The 25,510-nt window shown below is 38.3% G+C and overlaps 1 protein-coding gene across 1 annotated transcript; it reads left to right on the forward strand.

The window, feature by feature from the left end:
* The first annotated feature begins 2,695 nt into the window (after positions 1-2,695).
* LOC126251993 (uncharacterized) lies at positions 2,696-23,855 on the forward strand. The gene is made up of 13 exons (XM_049952773.1): positions 2,696-2,768; positions 2,909-2,957; positions 12,045-12,368; positions 12,438-12,563; positions 12,649-12,760; positions 12,841-13,029; positions 13,142-13,321; positions 13,709-13,881; positions 17,058-17,168; positions 17,598-17,659; positions 21,361-21,420; positions 22,633-22,869; positions 22,964-23,855. Coding segments are annotated over exons 2-13 (1,986 nt in total). The 5' UTR covers positions 2,696-2,768; positions 2,909-2,955; the 3' UTR covers positions 23,374-23,855.
* Positions 23,856-25,510: the final 1,655 nt, after the last annotated feature.

Below are 25,510 nucleotides of genomic sequence, written 5' to 3' on the forward strand. Positions count from 1 at the left end.
ATAGCAGCTCTTGATACTCGTGAATTACTATACATGCTACTTTTTAAAGGCTGTGAAATGTAGAAAGGTTTGTGTGCACAGGTATGATTTGTACATACATATTTAGTAATGTACTGCACAATATATTTTCGTTCCACACAAATAAATGTCTGAATAACTATTTAAGTGCTAAATTAAATGATTTTTAATTAATGAGCATTGTCACAATTTTTCAGTAAAATTGATTACAAACAGTCCTTAAAATTTGACAATGTTCCTTTCTCCTTCATGTGCCCCTGATGGAACTTTTATGCTAAACTTTATAGCCTCAATAATACATGAGCTTACTGGTCACATGTCAATTGCATCTGCAACAATTTAAGACACATCAGTGTATTACTCTGTTCTAAATAACATAAGTATTACCAGTTCAGTGCATAATTAACAGAATATGTGCTCATTATAACTTTGATGTGTCCCTTGGGATATCTTCATGTACCCTGGGGGTAGGTCTATCCTCCAGTAGTATGTGCACCCTAATTGTGTACCACTGCTTTAGTTCAACCAATGGAAGTACTACAAACTGGTTTCAGTCAGAAGAATGAATGGATATCTCAGACAACTAACACTCTAAAAATTGGTTTCAGTTGAAGAATAAATACCATTCTTGCAAACTAAGTTGACACTCGGTGCAGTGGCTGATAGTCATGAACATAAATGGAAACGCCTTTATGGGCATTTCCATCAACCAACACGCTGAATGCCAACTTAGTTTACATGAGCAGTATATGGTTTATCTGACAGAAAAAATACAGACTGTTTACACTTGTAAAGAAAAATATAAATAATTCGGTCACTATGCCAACTACAATAGTCTGTGTCAATTGTTTTTATTCAGTTGCTCCCACAGGCTGGTTTCACTAGAGAGAAATCAACAAGGTTGCTGCTTCAGATGGGTATCGTGTGTAGGTGCCATTGTAGATTGTGGTGTCAGTGGTACATCCTTAGCTGCAATGTGGTTGTTGTTTCTTGCAAAGCCATTGTGGCTGGATAGTTGTGGGCTCGTTGAGCTTTTGTCCAGTAAGTGCTACAGCATAGCTCATACTCTTCTGTAATGTGGTGTCAGTTGATTTGGGCAGCGTTTGTTATACCCTTCTACTTGGAAACAGCCCTTTTGAAGGCTGAACGTCGACAACAGCTGGCAACATGTTTTTCGCCACAGTTGGTACTAATGACAGCTAGGTCTATCTTCCCCTTTGGCGTTATAATCTGTTGCACATTTGGTACATTTTATGGCCATGTTGCAGTACTTGACAACATGGTTGACCCCTGACATCAAATACCAATGTGGAGGGCTCTTTTTGCTTCAATTTCTATTGAATGAGGTTATAAGTGAGAATCACATTCGCTAGAAGCGTCCATATGGACCTCTTTGTAGCCTTTACATGCTCTAGAACCTTCGGATTCCACATGTTCTTTAATGTCAGTGAGTTTGATGTTCAAAAGTACATCCTGGATGCGCATTTTCAGTAGCTTCTCAGGCATGGTGTTAAGTGAGTAGTAGGGGTATCTCCTGATACTTGCTATCAACAACTGCTGTGTATTCGAGAACATTTCGAACACATACCTTCAGGATGTCCCATCCAACTACTTTTAACGTGAATGTTGAACTGCTTTCGCTATGTTCTGGAACTCCATATAGTTGCCCGCGCACTCGATAACAATCGGCGGCGGTAGAAGCTCATTGGAAGTCAGTGCCAGTTCTTCTAGAGTCCGTTCTTTGTTGACCACGTGTGATGCGTGCATCGTTAGCTCTTACAGGTGGTTCATCCACTCTCAGCTATACTGCTCTTGTCCCATGACAGCGAGAAGTTTATAAATCCATCTTCAATGAAAGATGCAGTTTTCTCTTCAGATACGATTGTTGGGGCGACGGTCGACCTCAGTGTCTTCGTGTGTTTGGTAATGGTTGTTGCTTGTGGACGCAGCTGGGTCTTCATTAGCCTTATGTCGAGCGTTTAAGGTCGTTTCATACTACTATTTCTACTTCTATTGCTGCTGCTGCAGCTGGAGCAAGGTATGGGTGGAGAGAGGGTGTTTACAAGTTCCACAAGCAATCTCAGGCTTCTATTGATGACGTCAATGTCTTCTTGCAAGCCCCGCTGACTGGCAATCCGTTGATTACGTAGCTCCCAGGTCGGTTGCTCCCGTCGCGAGCACTAGCAGATCCATATGCCGCGACCCTGCTAACTCTTCATGCTGTATATTGCCAAAATGTCATCAGTCCAGTGAAGCCAACGGAATCTGAGAGTTTCCACTTGAAAGTTCTGTGAATGGCGCCACTTCAGTTTCTGTTAGAAACTTGGTTTTGATTGTCAGTGCGAGTGGCAACAGAGCTCTACGCCTCTCGGCATCATAATTTATCAACTGGCATCTTCGTTGCTGGAAGCTGTCACCTGCCCTTCAGCACCAGTCGGGAGATATTTATTCGTGGATTTGTTTGAAAACTCTGGTTAATATACAGTATGAGCAATGAATTGAAATCGCTTAGCTAGAGTATGCTCTTTATTAATATGATATACTATGTAGTTATGAATAGTTTTAACAGCCTAGTATTTGAAAAATTGGAGCAGTTCTACACATACAAATTATCAGACTCTATAAACTGGCGCCAATACAACATGCATGTCTGGGCTAGCCTTCTGCCATCTGGCGGTTGCAATGACTCCGACGGCAATTTGCAATCAATGCGCAGTTTCTCTGTCCTTTCGCCATCTTGTCGTTAGAAGGTAAGGAGTGCCTCTGTCTTGTCCTGAGATATTTTGGGTTTAAATTGTGAAATAACAGTAAATTTTTGTTGATTACATTACTGTTAATGACATTTAACTTATGTGATTAATAATTACTAATATTTTTCATTTTATTTCAGGTTTTAATTGGTATTCAGTTCCAATCGTCAGCCAAACCTCGTCTAACATGTAAGTTTCGCGGAAATGCAACGATTTTATTGAAACTCTTTCTCGTGTTGCGAGTATTTGTTATTTCCAGTAAACTTAGTGACGATGGAATGAATATTGTGTTATACGGTTACGTGAATATCTGATAGTTTCGTAGTCATTCGGAATTTGACAGATTCTACTAGACGTGCATGGTTAAGGTGAACATGCTAAACCATGACGCTGTTAAATGTATTTTACTTTCGTTTCACGGAAACTTGAATTTGTCAGCAGATGTGCTGTGGAAGTTAAAAATATTGAGTTCTATCTAAAGTACTTCAAATCAGTTCATCCGTCAGAATGCGGGGGGGGGGGGGGGGGTCGTCTTGCACTCAATGTTTTCAAAATTTTGAGAATAAACTGATAACTAATGCGATCAACTTATTTTATTTGCCCATTGTATATGGGAGTTTGTGGTAAGTTTCCGTGTGGAATCTTTGACTGGACTGAACACGCGGTATGAAAATTGCTCTTAGAATCTAATCTCGCTGCAGACAAAATAGCATGTAATGTTTTCATTGTTCTCCTGGAGAATGAAGTATTTCTAATGTCATTGCTGTCGAGGATAAGTCTTACCGAAGTAGTACTCGAATTTAGTAATCTAGCTTTGGCTGTAATGTAACCCACGTACTCAAAATTTAGATCAGGCTGCTTCGTTACTTTGAAGTTTAGGTTTTTGAGATTGTGAAACTAATGGATGTGATGAGTAAAAGTATTGGTAAGATTCCGCTGGATTGCATTCACCTCTTACTGCACCCCCGTCGATATTGAATATAGTATGTTTCCCAATGTCCAGACATCCCATAAACTACGAAAGTTGATGGGGTGTCAATTCTGCGAAACGAAGAATTGTCAGAAGTTATTAGTCTTCTATTACGTTAGCACTGAAATTCAACTCTATAATTCACAAATTTCGAAATGCTCGGTATTTAAAGAGTGTTAACTATATGTATATTGTAATCTCCACCCACCCCTTCACTGTAAATTTACCTGGAGCTTGTCATGAAACCTTTCCTCTTCACACCAGGAATTATCAGGGATTTCCATAAACAACCCCCCCCCTCCTTTCAATTTTGAGTAGCCACCCTGTATTCAGACTTCAAACCACCTTTGTAAATGAGTAGGAAGGCAGTGTACATGGGTGTGTCAACTAAGTTGATTTGTAGTTGCTGCTGCAGAGCTGGCAGTGCCTTTGCTGTCATTACAACAGTAAACTGGATTTGGCTTTGATTACATTAGTATGACTGATGGAGATAATCTAAGAATGGATTTCCCATGTAAGCTGTCATCCTGTAAGTTCAGAGTTTTAAAATTTGGTTGTCCTTTGCAGTACTATCCTGCTTAGTATTTGTAGAATGAAATCTCCTTCATGTGTGTAAGTTCATTGCCTCTTTGAGGGATGGTGGAATAACTTTCTATTGGCAGAATTATTCTTTTGTGAATTGTAACGCTTATTAAAACTCTTGAGTTGTGAAAGTAAGTCTGGTTTTTGTAAAAAAATGTACTGGAAGCAGGGAGAGCCTAATGTTAGTGTGTTATTGAAAAACGCTAGGGGCTGTAGTGTGTAACTTACACATGTTAAGTATTGAAAATTATTCCTCTCATTTACATAGGTGGGCTGTATAAGTAAATCAAATGTTGAAAGAAATTCTTTAAAATCAGTTGGACTAGGCAGTTTGTCATTCATAAACTGGACTTTGTGTGGAGGGAATGTAGGAAAGTTTTACAAAAAATTGCAAGTGGTCGGTTCACTACAAATTCCTTGCCAGGTTGCTTTGGGTGTGGTGCTTTGATCATGTCACACACACAGCGCATCGTGTGAAGGTGAATATTTGAAGGCTGGAATTCTTTGTTGTGGCTGGGTTACTAGCTTTTTTGCGATAGTGCAGCAGGTTGTAAGCTCGAATCTTGTCGAAAGTTTGTCAAATCCGATGATCATTTATTAATTTCATTATTTGGTGTAAATGTATATATTTCTAATAGTTTGCCATGTCATTTTGTTTGATAAACTAAACTGTTCAGTCTTCCTCTTATTTGTTATGGCTGCTGTTCTGTGAGCAGTGTTGATCGCTCTATTCTGAAATTTGTATACTAGAAGCAGATAGTGACAAATTGTGGTGCTGACTAGTACTGACAGTTACTCAAACTTAACTCTTTATTTGAGGCAGTGTTGTCTGACATTGTATTTCAGAGGAATATTGACAGGCAATTTGAAAAGATATCATTTGTTTTTCTGTATGTTAGCGGGGATTAACATGAGTTTGGGAACTTCAGTTGAAGAGAGTATATGGATATAAAAAGTGCTGACAATTATAAAAGAAGGCTGTTATGTTTTAAGTTTATCCATGCTGTAGTATTCCAATGAACTTTGTTAGATTTTTCGCAGGTATCTTTGTTCACACATTCCCTGGGCTACTTTAATCTCCCTCTGTAAGTAATGCTGTCTGCATTGGTGCCAATCTCACTATAGAAGAAAAATCTTTTTACATGTGTTTTGGAATTGAGGGTAAATGTCAGTCTGCACACCTGTTAGGCAAATGTGGAAAGGAAACTAAATTTTTCAGTTTGTTTACAGGGTAGTCAACAGCTAGAGGGAGTGGAATGGGATGAAGGCAACATGTCACCATTCTAAATTTGTGTGGAACAGTCACTTTCCTTTTTACATATACAGCAATGTAGTATTGGGGTAAATCTGGCCAACAGCAGAACTGTGTGTGCTATACCACTGAGTGCTACAACCTTTGATTCACATACATTGACTTTGCCAGCACACACGTTCTTTCCTACTTGTAGGAAACATAAGCATATGCTGAAAATAAGTGTTGCTGTTATAAATATTTTGTATGGGCACCCCAACTCCAGGGTTTTACCTGCATGCCTCCCTGGTTGCTCTAGAGGCCCAGCATCCTTTTAGACTTGCCAGAGTACCGGAGGAGCTCCTTATTTTACGATATTTTAAACCAGCATCCCGACCCTGTACCAGTATTTACGGATGGCTCTAAACAGGGGGACTCTGTTGGTTGTGCTGTTGTTTTCCCTGATTGAGTCGTCAAGTTATGGCTTCCTGCAGCGTTTACCATCTTTCATGCTGAATTGTTGGCGATCTTGCGGGCATTGGAGCGGATGAGATGTTCCCAGTCTTAAGTTTCTCATCTGTTCTGACTCCCTGAGTGCCCTTCAGACCATGCAACACTTGTACCCTGCAGATACGGTTGTCCAGAACATCCATGATGCCCTACTCCACCTGCAATGGCAGGGTAAGGTGGTTTCTTTCTGCTGGGTGCTGGGGCATGTGAGTATTAGGGGAAACAAACCGGTGGATGTGGCTGCCAAAGATGCATGCTCCCTCCCTCACATTGAACATGCCGTCCCCCTCCATGCTGTTATGTGTCAATGGGAAGAGGAGTGGCTGGCAGTCGGTGAAAATAAGCTGTCTGGTCAAGGCCACCATGCAGCCATGGTGTACGTGGCAGGGTAAGGTGGTTTCTTTCTGCTGGGTGCTGGGGCATGTGAGTATTAGGGGAAACAAACCGGTGGATGTGGCTGCCAAAGATGCATGCTCCCTCCCTCACATTGAACATGCCGTCCCCCTCCATGCTGTTACCTCCTTTGGTTATGTGTCAATGGGAAGAGGAGTGGCTGGCAGTCGGTGAAAATAAGCTGTCTGGTCAAGGCCACCATGCAGCCATGGTGTACGTCCTACCAGTCATGCAGGCGGGATAAGGTTCTCCTCACTTGCCTCCGCATCTGGCACAGTCCTTTAACGCATCATTTTTTACTCCGGCAGGAGGACCCCCAATCTGCAGTGCTTGTGGCGTCCAGATTACTGTCTGCCAAATTTTACTTCACTGTCTTATTCTCTGACCAGAGGGCGGTGGTTTCCTTGCCACTGGATTTGCCCTCTATTTTGCAAGACGACGCAATGACTGTGGTTAAGGTCTTAAGGTTTTGTGTCCTGTCCAATTTGTTGCCTCGGATTTTAGGGAGAGGGTTTCAATGTGCTGCTGGGTGACTGGCTCACGCAGGTTTTAGTTAAGAGGTCCTCCAGTCACGATTAAATTTCTGTTCTTTTCCTTTCCTTTTTTTAGTATGTGAGGATTGGAACTGCGTCAGGTCTGTGTCTTTCAGCCGTTCTCCTTGTTCGCTGTCCATCTTCATCCCTTCACACCGCATGTTACTGTTTCTATGCATTTGGGCACTGATGACCATGCTGCTTAGCGCCCGAAAACCTCAAACCACACACACATTATTATTATTTATTTATCGTATGGCAATACAAACACATAAGAAACAGACAAATCACTAATACAACAAATGTTAATAATTGCAAACCAACATTACTAATTTAACAAAGTTTACGGATTACAAACAGTCTATTAATATATCGACTCTGGAGTTGCGAGCAGGAAGTTGTCGGGGCTCCTATTATAGGCTCTTCTGGAACACTCCTCAACAATGTGGCTGATGGTCAGACTTCCTCCGCAGTCACACTGAAGGGATGGTATTTTACCCCATTTGTACAGGGAGGAAGCACATCTGCCATGACGAGTTCTAATCCTATTTAGAGTGGACCACGTTTTGTGTGGTAGGTCAAAACCAGGTGGCTTTTGTGTGATGCAAGGCATGTTATGATTTTGTCATGTTCCATTTTTCAGACCATGCGTTTGTGATACTGAAACCTTCTTGTACACAGTTCCTTGCTGTTCTTGTTGGCGGGTTCCTAGATTGAAGCCTATTAGTGTTTGCAGCCTCAATGTCTTGGTGGATTGGCAGACTTCGATTTCCCATGATGTTTTTGTATTCACGTACAAGGGTGTCAGTACGTCGGAGGTGTGGCGGCAGGATGTGGCTTAATATTGGGAGCCATTGCGTTGGAGTGGTTTATGCCTTCTCTCCGCAGTGTCGTAAGCTGCTGAGAGGTCAATAAAGGCGACTGATGTTTTCAATTTTCTCTGGAATCCTGCCTCAATGTAAGTAGTGAGTGACAATACCTGGTCAGTACAACTTCTCCCTGGCCAAAAGCCTGCCTGTTGTGGGATCACCCTGAAAAATTCTGGGCTAATTCTGTTATATATAAGCCTCTCTAGTAATTTGTAAATTAGACAACAGGGCAATTGGTCTGTAGCTTTTTGTCATCAGCTGGCTTCCCAGGTGTTAGAGTAGCTATTACCTTAGATCGTTTGAGTTCTTGTCGGATATTGCCAGTTTGCATTATGTTTGTGAAAAATTGAGCCAACCATACTTTTGTGTACTTGCCACAGTTTATTATGAATTCAAGGTGAATGTTGTCGAAACCTGGTGCCTTTGTTGGTTTGACATCTTTCAGAGCTTTTTCTATGTCTTTGCTAGAGAAAGGGAGTGTGTTCAGTTTCTGTGGCTTCATGTTTTAAGATTTTGAGTTTTTTGCTTCACTTGGATTGTATGAGTTTTATCCTTTGGTGTCCTAGACGTGTTAACTAGATGTGCAGCTATGGCATTTGGTCTTGCAGCTATTTGTCATGCTAGTGGGCTGCTACCTAGTTTTCTCAGCAGTGACCATGCTTGCCTGCTAGATGTTTGGAAATTGAGGCTTTCTAGTTTCCGTCCACTTTTGTCTTCTGGCAGCATCCAAGCTGTGAAGCAGTTCACCCGCTATTTCCTGATCTCCGGATTCAAGGAAGCTCTGGTATAGTTCGCTGGTTTGGGACCATCCAGGGATGTATCCTTTGCGGCACCCTCTTGGTATGTGCTTCTTGGCCGTGCTTATAATGGCACTAACAAATCTTTGGTAATTTTTGCTAGTAGGTGGTACCCATCCCAAACATTTGTCCAGATCTGTGGAGAACCCAGCCCAATAGGCTTTTTTTAAAATTCCATCGTGGTTGAGGAATAGAGGTAATTAGGGGAATTTGAGTTCCTACCTCTATTATGATTGGATGGTGTTGACTGTGCGGAAAGTCTGACAGAACTCTATGCGTGGCCATGATAGGTTGGTCTGTTGTTGGACGAGACTAAATACAGGTCAGGGTTGTATTCCTGTCTCCAGGCAGCTGATAACGTAAATCGATCCTTAGCGTTGAATACATGGTATAAGTATTCGTCTTCTGCCCATTTTGATAGTGCTTCTCCATTTGCATCATTGTATTTATACTTCCACTGTTCATGATGACTTTTGAAATCCCCAACGTATGCAGCAGGATGTGGATGAGTTTGAAGAATGTGGGCTGGCCAAGGTGTAGCAGGTGGCTTACAAATATTGGAGACGGTAATGCTTCAGATTTTTGTGACAACGTTATGAACGTCTTCGTTGGTGGATGTAGAAATTAGGAATTTCAATATCTTGTTTGACATATGTGGCTACTCCATAAGACCTATGATAGGTTGCTCCCAACAGTTCATAGCCTGGTATTTTGCCCCCTTTTATTTAGTTGTTGCACTGTATCACAATGAGTTTCCTGTATAGCAACCAAGTCAATGTTGTCATTTTTTTAATAGTTTTGATAGAAACTGGCACTTAGCATAGCTTATGCCTTCTATGTTTGTGACAAATTCGAACCACAGGTCCGAGTTTCCTGGTCAGAGGGACCTGAGAAGGACTGTTTGGTCTGTTGGGTGACATCTTACTGAAAGTGTCTTATAGTCAGGAGATCCTCAGATTATATGACTGCCACAATAGCTAGTTCATTTAGTGTTACACACACATACCTGTAAGAAATGTTAAAATATCTCAAGAAAATAGATAGTACCTGCAGTAGTCAAGAAATTGCTTAATTACTTGCTCTGAGGCAGACAAATGAGTTTACAGCAGGCTGCAGCAGCCACTACCTAAGGGCTACTATAGTGTTGTTTATTAACAACCTGAAGTCAACAAATTGCTACCAGTTCAGAAGTAAAGACTGCAGTAATGAAGTGATTAAGAACAGTAAGTATAGTGCACTCAACTGGACTTGGTGGATTTTACATGGGGTTGAACATGCAGGTGAAGCAAGTGCTGCAGTGGGTAGTAGAAGTGCAGGGGAAGCATGTCTTGTAACTAATGTGTACTGTCACTGTAGATAGTTTACTGTCTTTGAGGAGTTGTTTACAGGTAGCACTTCCTAAGTGTGTGCACGCGCGCACACACACACACACACACACACACACACACACAAACACTCACTGCATCTTTCATCATTTTAAAACCAAGTGTTCTAAGAAAAGTGTTTGATTCTACAGCTTAGTGTTAAAAGTTAGTGGTAATGTGAGGGGGAGGGGGCAATGGATGGCTGGTGTCCTAGCTAATGTGATTGCACTCCGGGGATAATGGTCTAAGGAAGGTTGGGAACCACTAGCTATAGGTTGAATACTTGAAATTCTTATACATGATTACAGTACATACCTCATATGATGCATAACATCTCAGGTTCCTATCAGTGAATAAAGTTAGTGAGGTATTAACTTCATACAGGTAGCACCGTTTCCTTGTTGCCTGCATTGTTCATCACACCTTTGTTTCTTCAGCAAATCTCCAGGTGTTGAAAATCACCTTATCTGGTTCTACAACCATAATTTCAATGGGGACACTGACTCTTGACCTCAAATTCATTTACTGAGGCAGAAGATATGTTAATAAGTTTATGTAAATGAGATGTGGTTTGCATGAGGAAATGTGTTTCTGTGGAAACGCAGTTTCCGTGCCTGAAACTTGTAGAAATCACCATTTGTACTGGAAGTAGTTTTGAGTGGTCTCAAGCTCCCAAAACATAACAACCAAAGTTGGATGTAGACAGAGTATTTGTCCTGAGGAGTTCAGCTTCAAGAAAACAAGCTGAGTTGTGGTATTGTGACCCCTAAGTCAACAAATGTGGATGCCAAAGGTTGTAATATTCACTTGTAGCATAGCCTAATGTTTAAGTTTGCCTCATATTTTAAGTACTGTTTGTCATAAATAAAATAACAAATTCAGAAAAACTGTATTTATGAAAGTCCCTGGTGAAATGCATATTATTTACACATGTTGTACTTTTAAAAATGGAAATGGTTGCATTCCATTATTTTCATCTTGTAACATTTGAACTGCGGCTGGCGAATTCGTTCCTCGAGCCAGTCTTCAATTAGGTACACAAAATCAACCAAGTATAGAATGCTAATAATTTTCATTTTGCATCTTTCACTGGGTTTTTGATAATGCAGAAAGGTGATTTCTCTGCAAAATACAGTATTATTCAGGAAAAGGTAGTTCACTGGGAAAATATGGAAGTTGTGTGTTGACAAATACTTTGATTCAGTTGACACTCTGCAACCTTGATGTACATTGAGGTGACAAGTCAAGAGATAACCTCTTGATGTGACATTGGCTTGGCAAGTTATTGGTAGTCCTGCAAAATGCTGCCCCTACAGTTGTCCATGAATGTCCCATAAACATTTGATAGTTTTCTTGTCAGGTGATCTATGTGGCTAAACCATTCCCTCGAAGTGTCTTGCATCTTCAAAGCAATAGTGGACGGCTGTGGCCTGGTGACGTGGGTTGTTATCCAAAAAATATAATTGTTCTTTGGTCTCCGTAAAAGAGTACATAACTACTTCCTGTTATTGAATTTGTGACATTACATTAAGATTTGTTCCATTAGTACATTAAGAATTGTTCAGTTAGTTGTGAAGTTCACTTTGCAGTAAATAATGGCTTTGAGGAATTTTCTCCATTGATATGGGCAACAGTGATATTGCCAATGAAATATTCAACTGTTTTGTTGAGGTATCCTATGTAGTGGTTACTTTAGTGCTGCACACTTTTCAGGGCCTCCTGGTAAGAGAAATGTGCAGTCTTTCTTTATGATGATTTCATCATGTATCTGTTGCACTTCCTTTGTTTCTAGAAACTTGAAATATCCATGCATTTGAAGTTAGTACCATGGTGTTTGCCGTGACCACAGTGGAACATGTCACAGAATTCATTTGTGGGGTTAGGAGTCATTCGCATCTGTGTCAATAACACACACTTGGCACATATTTTGACTCTGCCCTCTCTCTCTCTCTCTTGTCAAGAAATTGAATGATGCTGAGTTTGTGTAAATGTTTTCAGTAACTGAAGGCATTTTTTCTATATTTCAGGTCAGTGCGTGGAAGTAATTTCAGTGGCAACAGAGGTGGATTTGGAAACAACAAGGGTGTGGGAGGATTTGGTACTGACAGAAAACCAAATGGCTTTGGAGGAGAAAGGAAGCAGGGTGGATTTGGTGGAGATAGAAATGGCAGACCATCTGGTGGTGGCAGACCAAATTTTGGAGACCGAAGACCCAGCAGATTTGATTCACCCCAGAATCAGGGTGTAGGAAGTGAATTAGGAAGTAGTCTGAGGAAGCCACAATGGGAGAATACTTTGCTAACACCATTTTCTAAAGACTTCTATACACCACATGATAAAATTAATGACAGGTAGGTGGATTTTCTTTAAATGCTTTGTTGATTGGTATTTTTCTGTTACTTAATTTTAAACATTTTTAGGCCCATTTATGAAGTGGAAGCCTATCGTTCAGAACAGCAGATAACTGTTAGAGGCCATGAAACTCCAAGGCCGATACAAAGTTTTGAAGAAGGAAATTTTCCTGAGTACATAGTGGATGAGATCAGGTAGGTTTACATTTAAATTGTCTAGAAATGCATTAAATCATTAGATGGCCTATTGAGATTATTTATCTTGTGTTCATAATTGCAGGAGATCTGGCTTTGCAGCACCTACATCGATTCAGGCCCAAGGCTGGCCCATTGCAATGAGTGGTAGAGACATGGTTGGCATTGCGCAGACAGGCTCTGGAAAAACTTTGGCAGTGAGTATAAGTTGTTGTTTTGTTCCCGGTATAACATTGCTGCCAATTACATGTTAATGGCTGTTTTTTTTTCCTCCCAGTATATTTTGCCAGCAACTGTGCACATCAAAAACCAGCCAAGATTGAGTAGGGGTGATGGCCCTATTGTGCTTGTATTAGCACCCACGCGGGAATTGGCACAACAGATTCAGACAGTAGCCAGAGATTTTGGTTCATCATCGTACATCCGTAATACCTGTATATTTGGTGGTGCACCGAAAGGCCCTCAGGTAATTATTTCTACTGCATAAGCTTGTTTTTTAAGCAGGGCGTACTCAGTGCTGTCAGCTTATATCTTGACCCACTTGGGAAACAATTTGATTCATTTTATGTTCTGTACAGGCCCGGGATTTGGAGCGTGGTGTTGAAATAGTCATTGCAACTCCTGGTCGTTTGCTGGACTTCCTAGAACGTGGAACTACTAATTTACGAAGATGCACTTACTTGGTTTTGGATGAGGCAGACCGTATGCTGGACATGGGATTTGAACCACAGATTAGAAAGATTATAAGCCAAATTCGTGTAAGTTGTAAGAAACTGTGTGTGTGTGTGTGTGTGTGTGTGTGTGTGTGTGTGTGTGTGTGTGTGTGTCAGGGCTTAAAAAGCACCTTCATTAAACACAGACCAATTATCTGTTGTGGGTTCCAGATTTAACTGAGGAATTTTTAGTGTGCTCATCGCAGAAAGTTTGCAGAGTATTTATCTAACTGTAATGATTGACTTGCATTTTATAATTTTTAGTTGTTAGCAAGGCAATAACAGATTTACTATGTAAGTGGAAATACTGTAGATTATCAGTGTTACTGCTAGAAAAAGGGAGCAAGTCATAAAGCTTTGTTGATAGTATGGTTTCTCCATATTACAGGTGTTTAATTCATGTACTAGCACTTACCCTTGGTGTATTTTCAGCCTGATCGACAAACACTTATGTGGTCTGCTACATGGCCGAAGGAAGTCAGAAATTTGGCAGAAGAATTCCTCACAAACTACATTCAGGTCAACATTGGTTCTCTGCAGCTGTCAGCAAACCATAACATAATGCAAATTGTTGATGTGTGCCAAGAGCATGAAAAGGAACAAAAGTAAGCACTTTATTATTTGCTGATGCAGTTTGGTTTGCAGTTGTGAAATTTTAGTTGACTTTTCGTAGTTGATATGGTACAGACACACCATGTAAATTTAAAATCCTGGATGGCATGTAAATTATCTGGAACACGTTAAATGTTCCATTGTCTTCTGTAGTGGTTTTCAAATCGTTACTCGTTGATTATTTAGCATTCAGACATTTGTTTGTAGCAATACAGTGTTTGGTATACTGACATCCAGTTCTGGTATGTTAGCTCATCTTTATGTACATAAAACACTTGTCCTCAAATTTGAGCAGGGAGCAATTTTGGCTCAACACAAGCAAATAGTTGAGAGAAAATACAAAGTTCCAGGGATGAACACTGGTCTTCGTAAATATTGACATTAGTGTTTTGAATACTAACTAGATCTTCTAGATTAGATTACCTACTCTTCTATTCAGAGCTGTTTCACTTAAATACAGTTGGATTAAAACCTTTGATGTTTTTGTATATACTCTGCACTGTCCTCACTGACTGATAGCAGCTGCCTTCTTAGCCCATGCACAAAGTGCCATTGAGCAAAATTTGTTACCTGGCCTCATAACTGGGGCAATCCATACCAAGTCGTCCAGCACTGGTTGCTTAACCATATATATATATATATATATATATATATATATATATATATATATATATATATATATATATATGCTGGGTGAATTACTCAGTATTCAGTAGTCACAAAAATATTTTTTAAAAATTTGTTTGATTTTGAAAAGGCTGCCATTTTTGTTCCAGGCCGCATGCTTTTTTCATATTTGCAAGCATCTACTTCTTAGTTATTCATTAGTGGATTGCCCTAAGCCTTCCAGATAAAATGCATTTAGTTCACTCTGGGCTACAAATTGAAATCATCACTTAGCTGAATGTATTCTTCAATATATTTTTAATAGTTCTTTTTTTCTTGCACAGCTTTTTGTGAAGAGTGCATAAATTAAACTAGAACCGCTAAACACTTGCAGTTTGAGTTTTGTTACTTTGCAAGATGGCATTTTTAAATGTAATAACAGAATCATTGTCATCTTTGTTATGTCTGCATGATTAGTGAATATAGCTACACTGTTTTTCAATTTACATATTTGCTGTATAGATGCAGTGAAACTGTTAGCATTGGATTGACAGTGATACTTGCTCTGAAATTTTACACTGTGTTTAGTCTGTGGGACTCTTGTCAGTGGAGATTCAAAAATCTTGTAATTGTAACACACTCATCAGATTGTGTTTCGCAATGGAATATGAGAATTGGGTGGCTTCATAACACATTGATTAATCTGTGGTGCGCATAAAGCAAATACCATTTCTTGTCATACGCACTCCAAATAGTGCCCATTGGGTAACAAATTTACCATAATTTCCAAATGCTAATTTCGAAATTGATTTTGCTCAAAAGTGACTACTGAAAGTTTTAAGACCATGTTTATGTAGTTATTAAAATCAGCTGGTCAAACATTTGTGTTGTGCTGGAGAAATTTTTTGTTCTAGAGTACAGATAATTAGGTTTAATGAAAGGCTGCTCCAGTTCCTGTCAAGTACTTAAAAGTTCACAGCTGGTTTTGACCTTCATAAAAATTCAGGCCATTCACAAGTAATTTGGAACTGCAGCAGTTCTTAATGTGTAATGTGACGATATATTTTATGTAGCAATATATCATTGGGCACAATTTTTAAAATCTACTCAGTTTTGCTATTATGTGATGTTGCTTCTAAGCATCTTAGTGTAAGTTACATATTCTTTCTGTACTTCATATATATGTAAGTTCAGTTTTTCCAGGTATGTAAAACATTAATGTATATCATATTAATGCATTACCAATGGCACTTCCCAGTCCACCTAAAAACTGCCTGCACAGTCTTAACAAAGCTGTTCCCTCAGTTCAGCAGCCCTGGGGATAATATAGATAAGTTTTTGCCATTTGTCAGGATCAACTGATGTATAAATATGTTTTCAGTAGGAAAATGGGATTACAGATATGCTATTCCTAAGTTTTAGTGGTAATTAAATCAATAAATTCCTTAGTTTTAGATACTGTTGCCTTGACTAAAGTAAAATTCAGGGTACATCTCCTCCAAGGGTTCTGCTGTTATAAAGTTCACAAATAACACTAACTTCTTGACAATAAATTATTAAATTATATTCTTGGACTCTTACTTATCAGTGATCATTCTCTTCATTTATGTAATAAATGATATTCGTTAAAATTGACCACTTTCTAACTAAGGATTGCTTTTAAGATTTGATTGGTTTTGTCATCTCATACTGATGCATTATAAATATTAACATTCTTGATAAAGATGTATTTGAATGTAGTCAGTTCACAAGACAAATTGTACATGAACAAACAAGGAAAATAGTTGCAGTCTTGGCTTTTGCTGATGATTTCTTCCAAAATACACACACAGCAGCTACATTACAGCAAAGAAAGATGGTACTGGCACACCTTATGGCAATGTTCATAAGCTAACATTACAACTGGTCTAAATATCAGTTTTGTAATTAACACAACAATGAAAGAAATTCTTTCGAAATGTAGTACGAAAACTATAAAAAGAGAAGTTTAAGTCTTCACACAACTTGATCATCCTGAAAGCTCTCTTAATGAATGTAAGAGATTTAATTTAAAAAATCAAAATACAAATTGTATTGAATGGTTCATTAAACAGATTTGTCATTGACTGTTGAACTGGTAACAATAAGTTACAGGTTTGTTTGTGTAGATTCAAATCTGTCAAGTCTTCGCAGTACATTTCAGCAAGTGGAGTGGCCTTTCATTATTTCAGTACTCTGTTTTGGGATAACAGCACTCTTCAGGCATGGTGTACCTATTACCTCTTTGGTGTTAATATAATTTGTCATATTTTGGTAGCGGTGAAAGAGTGTTACTTTTCAACATCAGATGTAAGATTTGTGTCTACAGCTGGTTTCCCTCTGCAATTTTATCCTTACTTCTAATTTTCCAACTCCAGCAATTTCCTACATGTACTAGTTATTGAAATTAAGTCCTGTAATTATATAATGTTCTATGATAACTTCAAACACAAAGCTTTTGTGCTGTGCTTCAGTGTTGTACTTTCTTGCAAATTGTAAATCCTAGTCATTATTTCTTAAACTGTTCAATTTTAATTTTTTTCAGATTGAATGTTTTATTACAAGAAATAGGTTCAGAAAGAGACTCAAAGACAATTATCTTTGTTGAAACTAAGAGGAAGGTGGAAGATATCACAAGGAATCTGAATAATTATGGGTAAGCTGGAATCCTTATTGATTGTCTTCTGTAAACTAACAAATTAAAAACTGATCTAGAATCTTACATTTAAATTGAACTACTTAGTCCTAACAACTACAAATATTGACTGATTAATCATGTTTAAGCTGAGTCTCTGCATTTGGAAGTTACACACTTTCTCAATACATGGAATCAGTGTGAGGCAAATCTTACTCCATGCTAGAATGGAAATATGGGGTTGCAACTGCCCAGATTTTGCCTTTCAAAGACTTCTTTATTCGCCTATAGGATCCTTCTAGGATGTAGTGAATACTAGCTATTTTCGTATTTATTACCATTTGCTTTAATCTCGTTGAATTGGCTGAGGTTCTGTCTTTTTGTTGAGAGATATGTTTAGTGCATAATGCTGAGATTTTATGAATGTAATATTTCCCTTACATTTTGCAGGTTCCGTGCCATATGTATGCATGGAAACAAGTCTCAACAAGAGAGAGATTATGTGTTGAGAGGTAAGCATTAATTGCCCTTGCTCTAAAAAGTACTGTGTAAATAAGTGTAGTATGGAATAAGGCATCATTGTGTAAATGTCATCCTAGTTGTGCACCATCTATTTGCGTGACTTCGTGATGGAAGTAAAATCTTCTGTGGATTGTTGTTAAGCCTCTTCTTACAGTTCAGGGGGGTGAAAATACCTTCAAATATCTAGAAATATGTCTATATACTTGTTAAAATAAGTTGTCCTTTCATAGGAATCCATCTCGTGTTGATGGATATAAGCGTACATAGATGTGCTAAAGGTGTAAGAATAATGACACAAACTAGTTTGTTTGTTACAAAAATTGAGCATTTATGGTTTCTACATTTTACAGTTCCAAATTTCCAGTTCTTCAAACTTTGAAGACGTTTCTCATTTGTTTCATTGCTAAAGTTACCACCGTGTGATGATCTGCATTCCATTTCAGCAGAAGCATTGCTACATTTTATTCTTTGATTGTAGTCTGTGTACACATCTGCATACTACAAATAACCATAAAGATTTTGCAGATGGTACATCTTAATATTGCTGTCGTTTGTCCCAACCCCATCTAGACATGATAATTGGAAGAGTTTGTAACCCTCTGTACAAGGTCAACCAGTGATCAAACTGCTATAGAAGGGAGCAATTTACATCATTCCTGTTGAAGTGAAGGAAGTCCATGTTATAACAGAAGCATGCTCTCATACCTACGTCGCTGATGAGAGGTTGAGCATGCAAGACCTTTTGTTTACAACAGTTTTCACTTAGACAGTATGTGTTGTGACAGTTTTAGAAGAGCTCTTGTGCTCATTTTGACATTTGGTGACCATGTCCATTGAACTTCCAGATTTACCTCTGTCATGTTTGTTGCATATGTTTTAAGACCCTCTCTTATCCCCATTTTCAGCCTAAAGGTAATTTGCCTCATTGATTTCAATACCTGCAATTACTGATACTGTCCATCAACTCCATCCTTCATTTAGTAATTTAGAAGTTTTTGGCAGTGGGACATTGAATCATCCTCAAGTTTCTCATGAGACCTTGATATGTGGATCAGTGTCCTTCCTCCTCCCAACGTTTCCAACTGTATTACTCTTTGCTTTATTAGGAACTAAACTTTTGAATGTTACATAACTACTTTGTATACTTGGGAAGTGTATGTTGGTATCTGTCAGCAATTCAAATATTAAAGTTCAAGCACTGGCAATTTTGGTAAACTAAAAACTCCTGATACCACAACAAGTTTAATTCTGTTGCTCCCCGTAGCTTGCTTAAATTTTCATTGGGCACCAATGATAAAATTCATGCTCCATACAATATGGCTTGAATACAGTAAGCAGGATAAGGTGTATAGAAAATAAAGGAAACTTAACGAAGGGGCTTGAACAGGATAGATCTGTGGAGACTTGCATCAAACTAATCTTCGGTTGAAGAACTACAATGGTTTAATTCAACTTACTGTTCCTATGCCCATTGGCAAAATTGTATTTCACATTTTCTGCATTTACTAACAGTGGGAGAACACGTTTTCTGCCAGCAATGACTGGTGACAGAACGTTCACTGTTTCCAGGGTTGGCACAAGTTCTGGAAATCTGGGAAATCGGAAAAAACACAGGAAATATCTTTTTTTTACTTGGTTGCCTGAAATTGTTTTACTGAGATGTCGTGCTTTGTTGCTGGCTGGGCACAGTTGAGTACGTGTGTCGTTGCCTTTCTTACTGCTTCTCCCCTAGCCACACTTTGCAGTCAGTGCTGTCACCTTTACTTGCTAGCCTAGCAGCTGCTGATGGAGGTGTGAGTAGTATTTTGCTTGGATCTGATTCTCAGATTGTAGATGCTGCAGCTGGAGACAATGGTTGTGTGTACATGAGTTGTCTAAGTGAAAGTTCCCTGTTGTGCAGGTAATCACCATGGTCTCATTTCATTAACATGGTGTCTGAAATGTGAATAGGACTTCGATAAGCCAAAACGGCAGGCCGTTTCTGTGGCTATCTCTTAACGGGTCAGACCTGCCAATCTGAAGCCTATAGTTTCCCACTAATGTGCGGCCTCTGCCAATTGGATCTAGTCTCACTGATCTACCTGCAGGCTGGGTCTGTCTCTATGGTGTAATGCTGTGGATTTTCATGGTTTATCCATGGACCCAGGTCTATGGTTCTCCTGAGCAGGCCACGGGTGACGGATTTTAGGAATTGAAACTGTCTTACTGCAAGTACATCGTACTGTGCAGCATTTATACACACTTTATTTATTCTAGTAAATTTTGGCACTTTTAAGGTAGTTTATATGTTGTTAGAAAGTATGGGTGATACGAAGAAGAAAGTTGTGGCAGTTGATAGCAGTTTGTATGCTATGTACATGTGTACTTGTTGAAAGAAAAATCACATAGTACTGGTAGAATAATAGACATAAAACAGTGGGTAGTAATAGACAATAATGAACATAGAACCAACATTTTATTGGTGGCCACCTATAGTGTTGATTTACACATTTCTTCAGAGAGGTGTACTTTTTCTGAGGCTATTTCTGAAAGCAGTGAAGGTATTTGAAATCTGTCTTGCGACTCCCACAAAATGCATTTCTTGTCATCAGATGTGTGTTGCTTTATTGAATTAAAATATCAGTGGTCTTAATGAAACACGTATACCATATGGCTTGCTTTCTATATCTAAAAACAGTTCCGTACAAAATATGTTAGTATGTAAGGTTTTTGCTCACATGTTTAGAAATGCAGAAGTCATTACATTTGTCGACTTAAGACTTTACTTGTCCTTGAGATCTCAAAATTTGCCAGGGAAAAATGCTGAAACTTGTTTGGAAATCAGGGAATTTCACTAGAGGAAACTGAACATGTTCAGTGATAGTGTGCACATATTGGGTTTTGCGAGCCTGAAATCTGAACATGTCAATTACTTTCCTGCTACATGAAAGGTTGCCTCATCTTGGAATAAACATGGTTATGGGAAGCAGGCATTTATGTCAATATGCTGTTGCATAACTGTAGCAAATGTTTGTCAGGTTTGTTCTGGTAATCTACACAGAGCATCTTTGCTTGGCCAAATTGACATGTTGACTTACACGAGAAATGGTTGTCTGTCTTCCACGATGCCTCCTGGTACATTGGTGTGCACTGCCAGAATGTTTCAGAGCAGTTCCAGTTGAAACAATACCATTCATTGTTTCTACATCAGGTGGATCAGATCCATTCAATTAAAATTTCTTTATGTTGTGACGAGCAGATTTTGTTCCTGCAAACCACAGTATTGCTTGTGGGCACTCCTGTGGTGTAGTCATTTTTACTCTATGCGATAATGCTGCAATGTGGTAACAGTAGTAGGCATGTCGGGTGTAGGAATACAAATTCTTTGAGATGCCCTATCATATGGTGCAGTTTCATTATCATGCCCTTCATAGTTTTCTTGGGCCGGTGCAATGGACACTTGAAAGGGGCAACCTGTATTTTTCAAACTTATATCAGATAGCTGGTGTTGATAAATTTACAGTCAAGTCATGAAATAAATGGCAGTTGTAAATTTTGTGATCTACATAACACAAGTCTTCCCAAGCTGTGAGTGCAAATTATTCACTAGCTGGAAGCTGATGTAAATTGAATTAATTGAACTACAATCTGTTGATACTGTAAAATGTATTGCAAGGCAGTGGTTAAGATACTAATGTATTTTCTTTTCCAGAGTTCAGAAGTGGGAAGTGCTCCATTTTGGTCGCCACAGATGTTGCAGCAAGAGGTTTAGGTCAGTCATACTTTCCTACGTAAAATGGTAATGTAAACAGTCTGAGATGGACGGGCAGACTGATTTTGGGATAATATTGTGATAGTAGCTCATATAGCCAGACTGGTTGATCTTGTTGTCTGCTGAATCTGTTTTCTGCATTCGTTGAGCTGAGCTGTAATGGTTCGGTATAATTTTTTGCATATATATATACAATTTCCTTTATTTGCATTTCTTTCTGGTCATCAATTTTTGCACAAAGTAACACCTTTTTAAGGGGCGTCCCATTTGTTCTCACATTGTTTTGTTTTTTAATTTACATTTTTTCTGCCTTCGAGGACTTAAGTTCTTTGAGAATCCATTTATACCAGAAGGCTTTAATTTGTTTTTATGTGATTTGTGCATATGAAATACATGGAGTAATAACTCACTTAGAAGCTTCATGTATCACAGAAATGAGATGTCAAAATTATATTTTAATTTGAATGTGTGTGTATATATGCATGCTGTTATGCAGTTCAGAAGTTACGGTGAAATGACAAGTGTTTGGTAATGTCTGTATGTTCAGCTGATTGCTTATTAGCTACAGCTTTCCATTCAGACATTAGTGGAATTCTTGTTTTAAACAGTAGTATCAATGAGATTATTTTTGAAGCATCATGTTTGTTTCTGATGTTTTATTAATCAGTCTGGTCTTTTGTTTCAGAGGCACATGCGAGATAGTGAAAGTTGTGTAAATGAAATCTGGCAGTGCCTCTGCTTGGGAAGCAGTATTTTTAGAGAGCAGTCTACAACTTATGTGGATTTTTTTGTAACATTGATGAATGATGCTACTATCGCAGTTCAGAGTTAGATTCTCTGCTTGATGCCATACATATCCCAAAAAACTACATACTCCAGTGCCAGTTATCCTTATTCTATGAAGTTACCTCCATAATTTCTTCTCCACGTACCACTCCCAAATTCCTGTAACTGTCAGTACAAAATTAATTTATCCTAAACTGATTTGAGGCACTGGAGTCCCTGCTGTGATGTCCATTTCAGTGCATAGCCAGTTATATTTCAAGATGAAACTATGTTTGTTGCAATTATTCCGAGTGCTGGATTTCAGGTTTGTAAAAGACGTAAGTAGTGAAACACACTTATTTGTAATGGAAAGTTCTTGTACAGTAAGGTGAAATTATGCACATGCTGATAAAGGTATTTGTACTGATATATTTTTTGTTTTGCCAGATGTTGAAGGAATAAGGTTTGTGATAAACTATGATTATCCTAATTCATCCGAGGATTATATCCATCGTATTGGACGTACGGGACGTAGCCAAGAAACTGGAACATCTTACGCATTTTTCACACAAAACAACAGTCGTCAGGCAAGGGATTTGATTTCAGTTCTGCAAGAAGCAAACCAAGTAATAAATCCAAAGCTTAGTGAAATGGCAAGGTTTGGAGGTGGCTTTGGAGGAAAGGGTAAGCAAAATTCTGTTTCTCAGAAAAGAATTTGTAAATTTCATAATGTTGCAAGAGATATGCACAACTAATTTTGATGAATTGTTTGTTTCAGGACGATTCAACAATTTCAGTCGTCGAGGGAGAGAGAATGGTTTCCGTAGTGGACCAAGAGATTTTGCTTCATCTGGACCTAGACAGTGGGATAACAAAAATAGTGGATCTAATTCTTTCAACTCAAACAAATTCGATGGGCAGTCGAAACCATCCAGATTCAGTGGTGGTGCTGCGGCAAATAATTTTAATACGTCTTACAGTGCCAAGTCCAACAATGTATTTGTTCCACTAACATCAACACCGAATGCTGCACCAGCAAACCAATTTCAGCATCCACCACCACCTCTGGGAAAACAACCTGTTTCAGTTAAGGACAGGTGCAATGTCCAGAGTTTGCTGAATAATCCTTACCAACAGTTTCAGTCCTTTCTCAACTCTGCACAGCTGCAGCCTGTACAACAAAAATGAATTTCTTTTAGTTGCTAGCTGCAAAAATTCAAATGACTGTGATTCTACTATATTTATTTAGCTGATAGGTTGTAAATATTGATTGAGAAGCATGTTACTATTCACTTCCATTTTGTTTCTCATAAAATCATACTAGAACCACATTCCATGGCTATTTTGACAGTATTAACGATGTATGGAGGAGACTGATCTGAGGGTTTAAAATGGTTTTGCTCTGATTTGCAGAATTTAGAAGTTTCTCAAGAACTTTTATTTTTTTTTACTGTTAACAGATTTTTGTTTTTCAAAATAAAAGAATTCACTCTTATTGTAGTACATTCAAATGTGTGTTCTGTTTCCAATGCTATGAATAAAAATTTGTTTGGTTTGAAACACTGTAACTCCTGTAGTAGTGCACGACTGATACAAACTTTGCATTACGTAGTTGTGTGCATGTTACATTGTAATTATTTATTGATAATAAAATTTCTAACATTTGATAATTGTTGTTTCTATTTACAATGCCCTTTAATTTCAGTATACTTATTTATGGCACATCATGTAGACAGTTGAATGAGCAGGTACTTCACTAATGAGTATTAACTTTAAGTAATATATTGCAGCACAGATCAGTTTTGTTTGGTTCAAATTGTACATAACTTGGACCTCATAGCTGTAGTGCCAATCATTGAGTTAAAGCTACAAGACTGACTACGTTGTTCACTTTGAGCTTATAAAATAGGACAATAAACATGCCATTTTAGACACACAACCACATAAGTTCATACCATTTTTGCTTTTATAAATTTGTGCCCTGAAAACTTGTATAGGGCAAAGAAAGTTCCCTTAAGTTTCTCAAATTCCAGGACAAGGACTTCATATCTTGACATTCATTAGTAAGACTCACATATTTTGGATTATGGGGAATGATATTGTCAGTGCAAAGTCAATTTACTCTATGTATTTATATGCATTAGTTTTATATATATTTTGTGCCTAGTGCTGTGAAGTGTACTTAGTTTTTGCAGATGAGTGTTTACACAAACAGCATAGTCTCCAAATGTTTTTACTTTTGCAATATTTTTTGCCTAGTTGCGACATGCATTTCTTGAAATAGGAACTAGTCAGCCAACATGATCTAATGCAAAAAAGAGACAAAGAATTTTAGTTACTTAACAGAATGAATTAGAAGGTAGTTGAGAACCAATTGGAGGGTGGCTGGAATGCAGAAGTGTGTATTGAGTGTAGAAGCTACAAATTCACAGATGCAATAAAAAAATGTGGAAGTGGAAGCAAACACTGGTGAAAGTTTGCATATGGAAACAGTAGCATATGTTTACAAAATGTAAACATTGGCCAAAAGAAACTTTAATCAATGTCTGGTAAAGCCCCTCAAGAAATGTAGAGCTTAGCAACCCTTTATTAATGAATGTGCAGATCAATTCTAGGAATGCAATAGGGTGGCAGCAACTGTGTTAACTATGGATATCATTTTTTTTTACAGATCATTAGTTTTTCTGTGCTTAAAAAGTAAATGTGTGCAGCCAGAGTGCTGTTTTAAATTACATTTCTGGAAAGTCTATTGTACTCTTGTTATTTTTGAAGCTATTTACAGAAAAATGAAATGTTTGATGTCCAGAAAGAATGCCTTTGTTGTAATTGAATAGTTTTTCAATTAGAGAATTCTTTGTTCTGAATTTAAATTTTTTCACATTTATTGTAAAGTGGAACAGTAGATGTTTTTACCTACTTCAGTCCTTACTTAATCATAAAAACCATGTCGTCCTCATCTGATATGTTTGAAATATCTCAAGAAAAACAACCTTTGGTCCACTTCATGCAAATAGTTGCCATGATACTTTGAGAACTATTCGTAATGACAAAACTATTTTCAAAGTACACTGCTTGTGGCTTGTAGGGCAAACTACTAGTTAACACTTCCTAATGTTGTCAACTTGTCTTTTCGCACTGGTTTGATTGTCGTATCTGAAGTTGCTCAGTATTAAGTAGATGAGTGAGGTGAATGTTTACATTCACAGGCTGACTACCTCTTGTCGAGAGGAAATACACCACAATTTTTCTACAGAAAGTGGAGCAACAGTGTGTACATTTATGTACCTGTCAGTTTAGGATGAATGATTTTCAGGTAAGATATCTG

This window comes from Schistocerca nitens, chromosome 4 (assembly GCF_023898315.1).
Source record: "Schistocerca nitens isolate TAMUIC-IGC-003100 chromosome 4, iqSchNite1.1, whole genome shotgun sequence".
Taxonomy (NCBI): domain Eukaryota; kingdom Metazoa; phylum Arthropoda; class Insecta; order Orthoptera; family Acrididae; genus Schistocerca; species Schistocerca nitens.

Bases quoted from the DNA above. Each gene is read 5' to 3' on its own strand.
- LOC126251993 (XM_049952773.1), top strand. The intron at 12,564-12,648 runs GTAGGTTTACAT...TCATAATTGCAG, and splicing joins TACATAGTGGATGAGATCAG to GAGATCTGGCTTTGCAGCAC. The intron at 17,660-21,360 runs GTAAGCATTAAT...TTTCTTTTCCAG, and splicing joins GAGAGATTATGTGTTGAGAG to AGTTCAGAAGTGGGAAGTGC.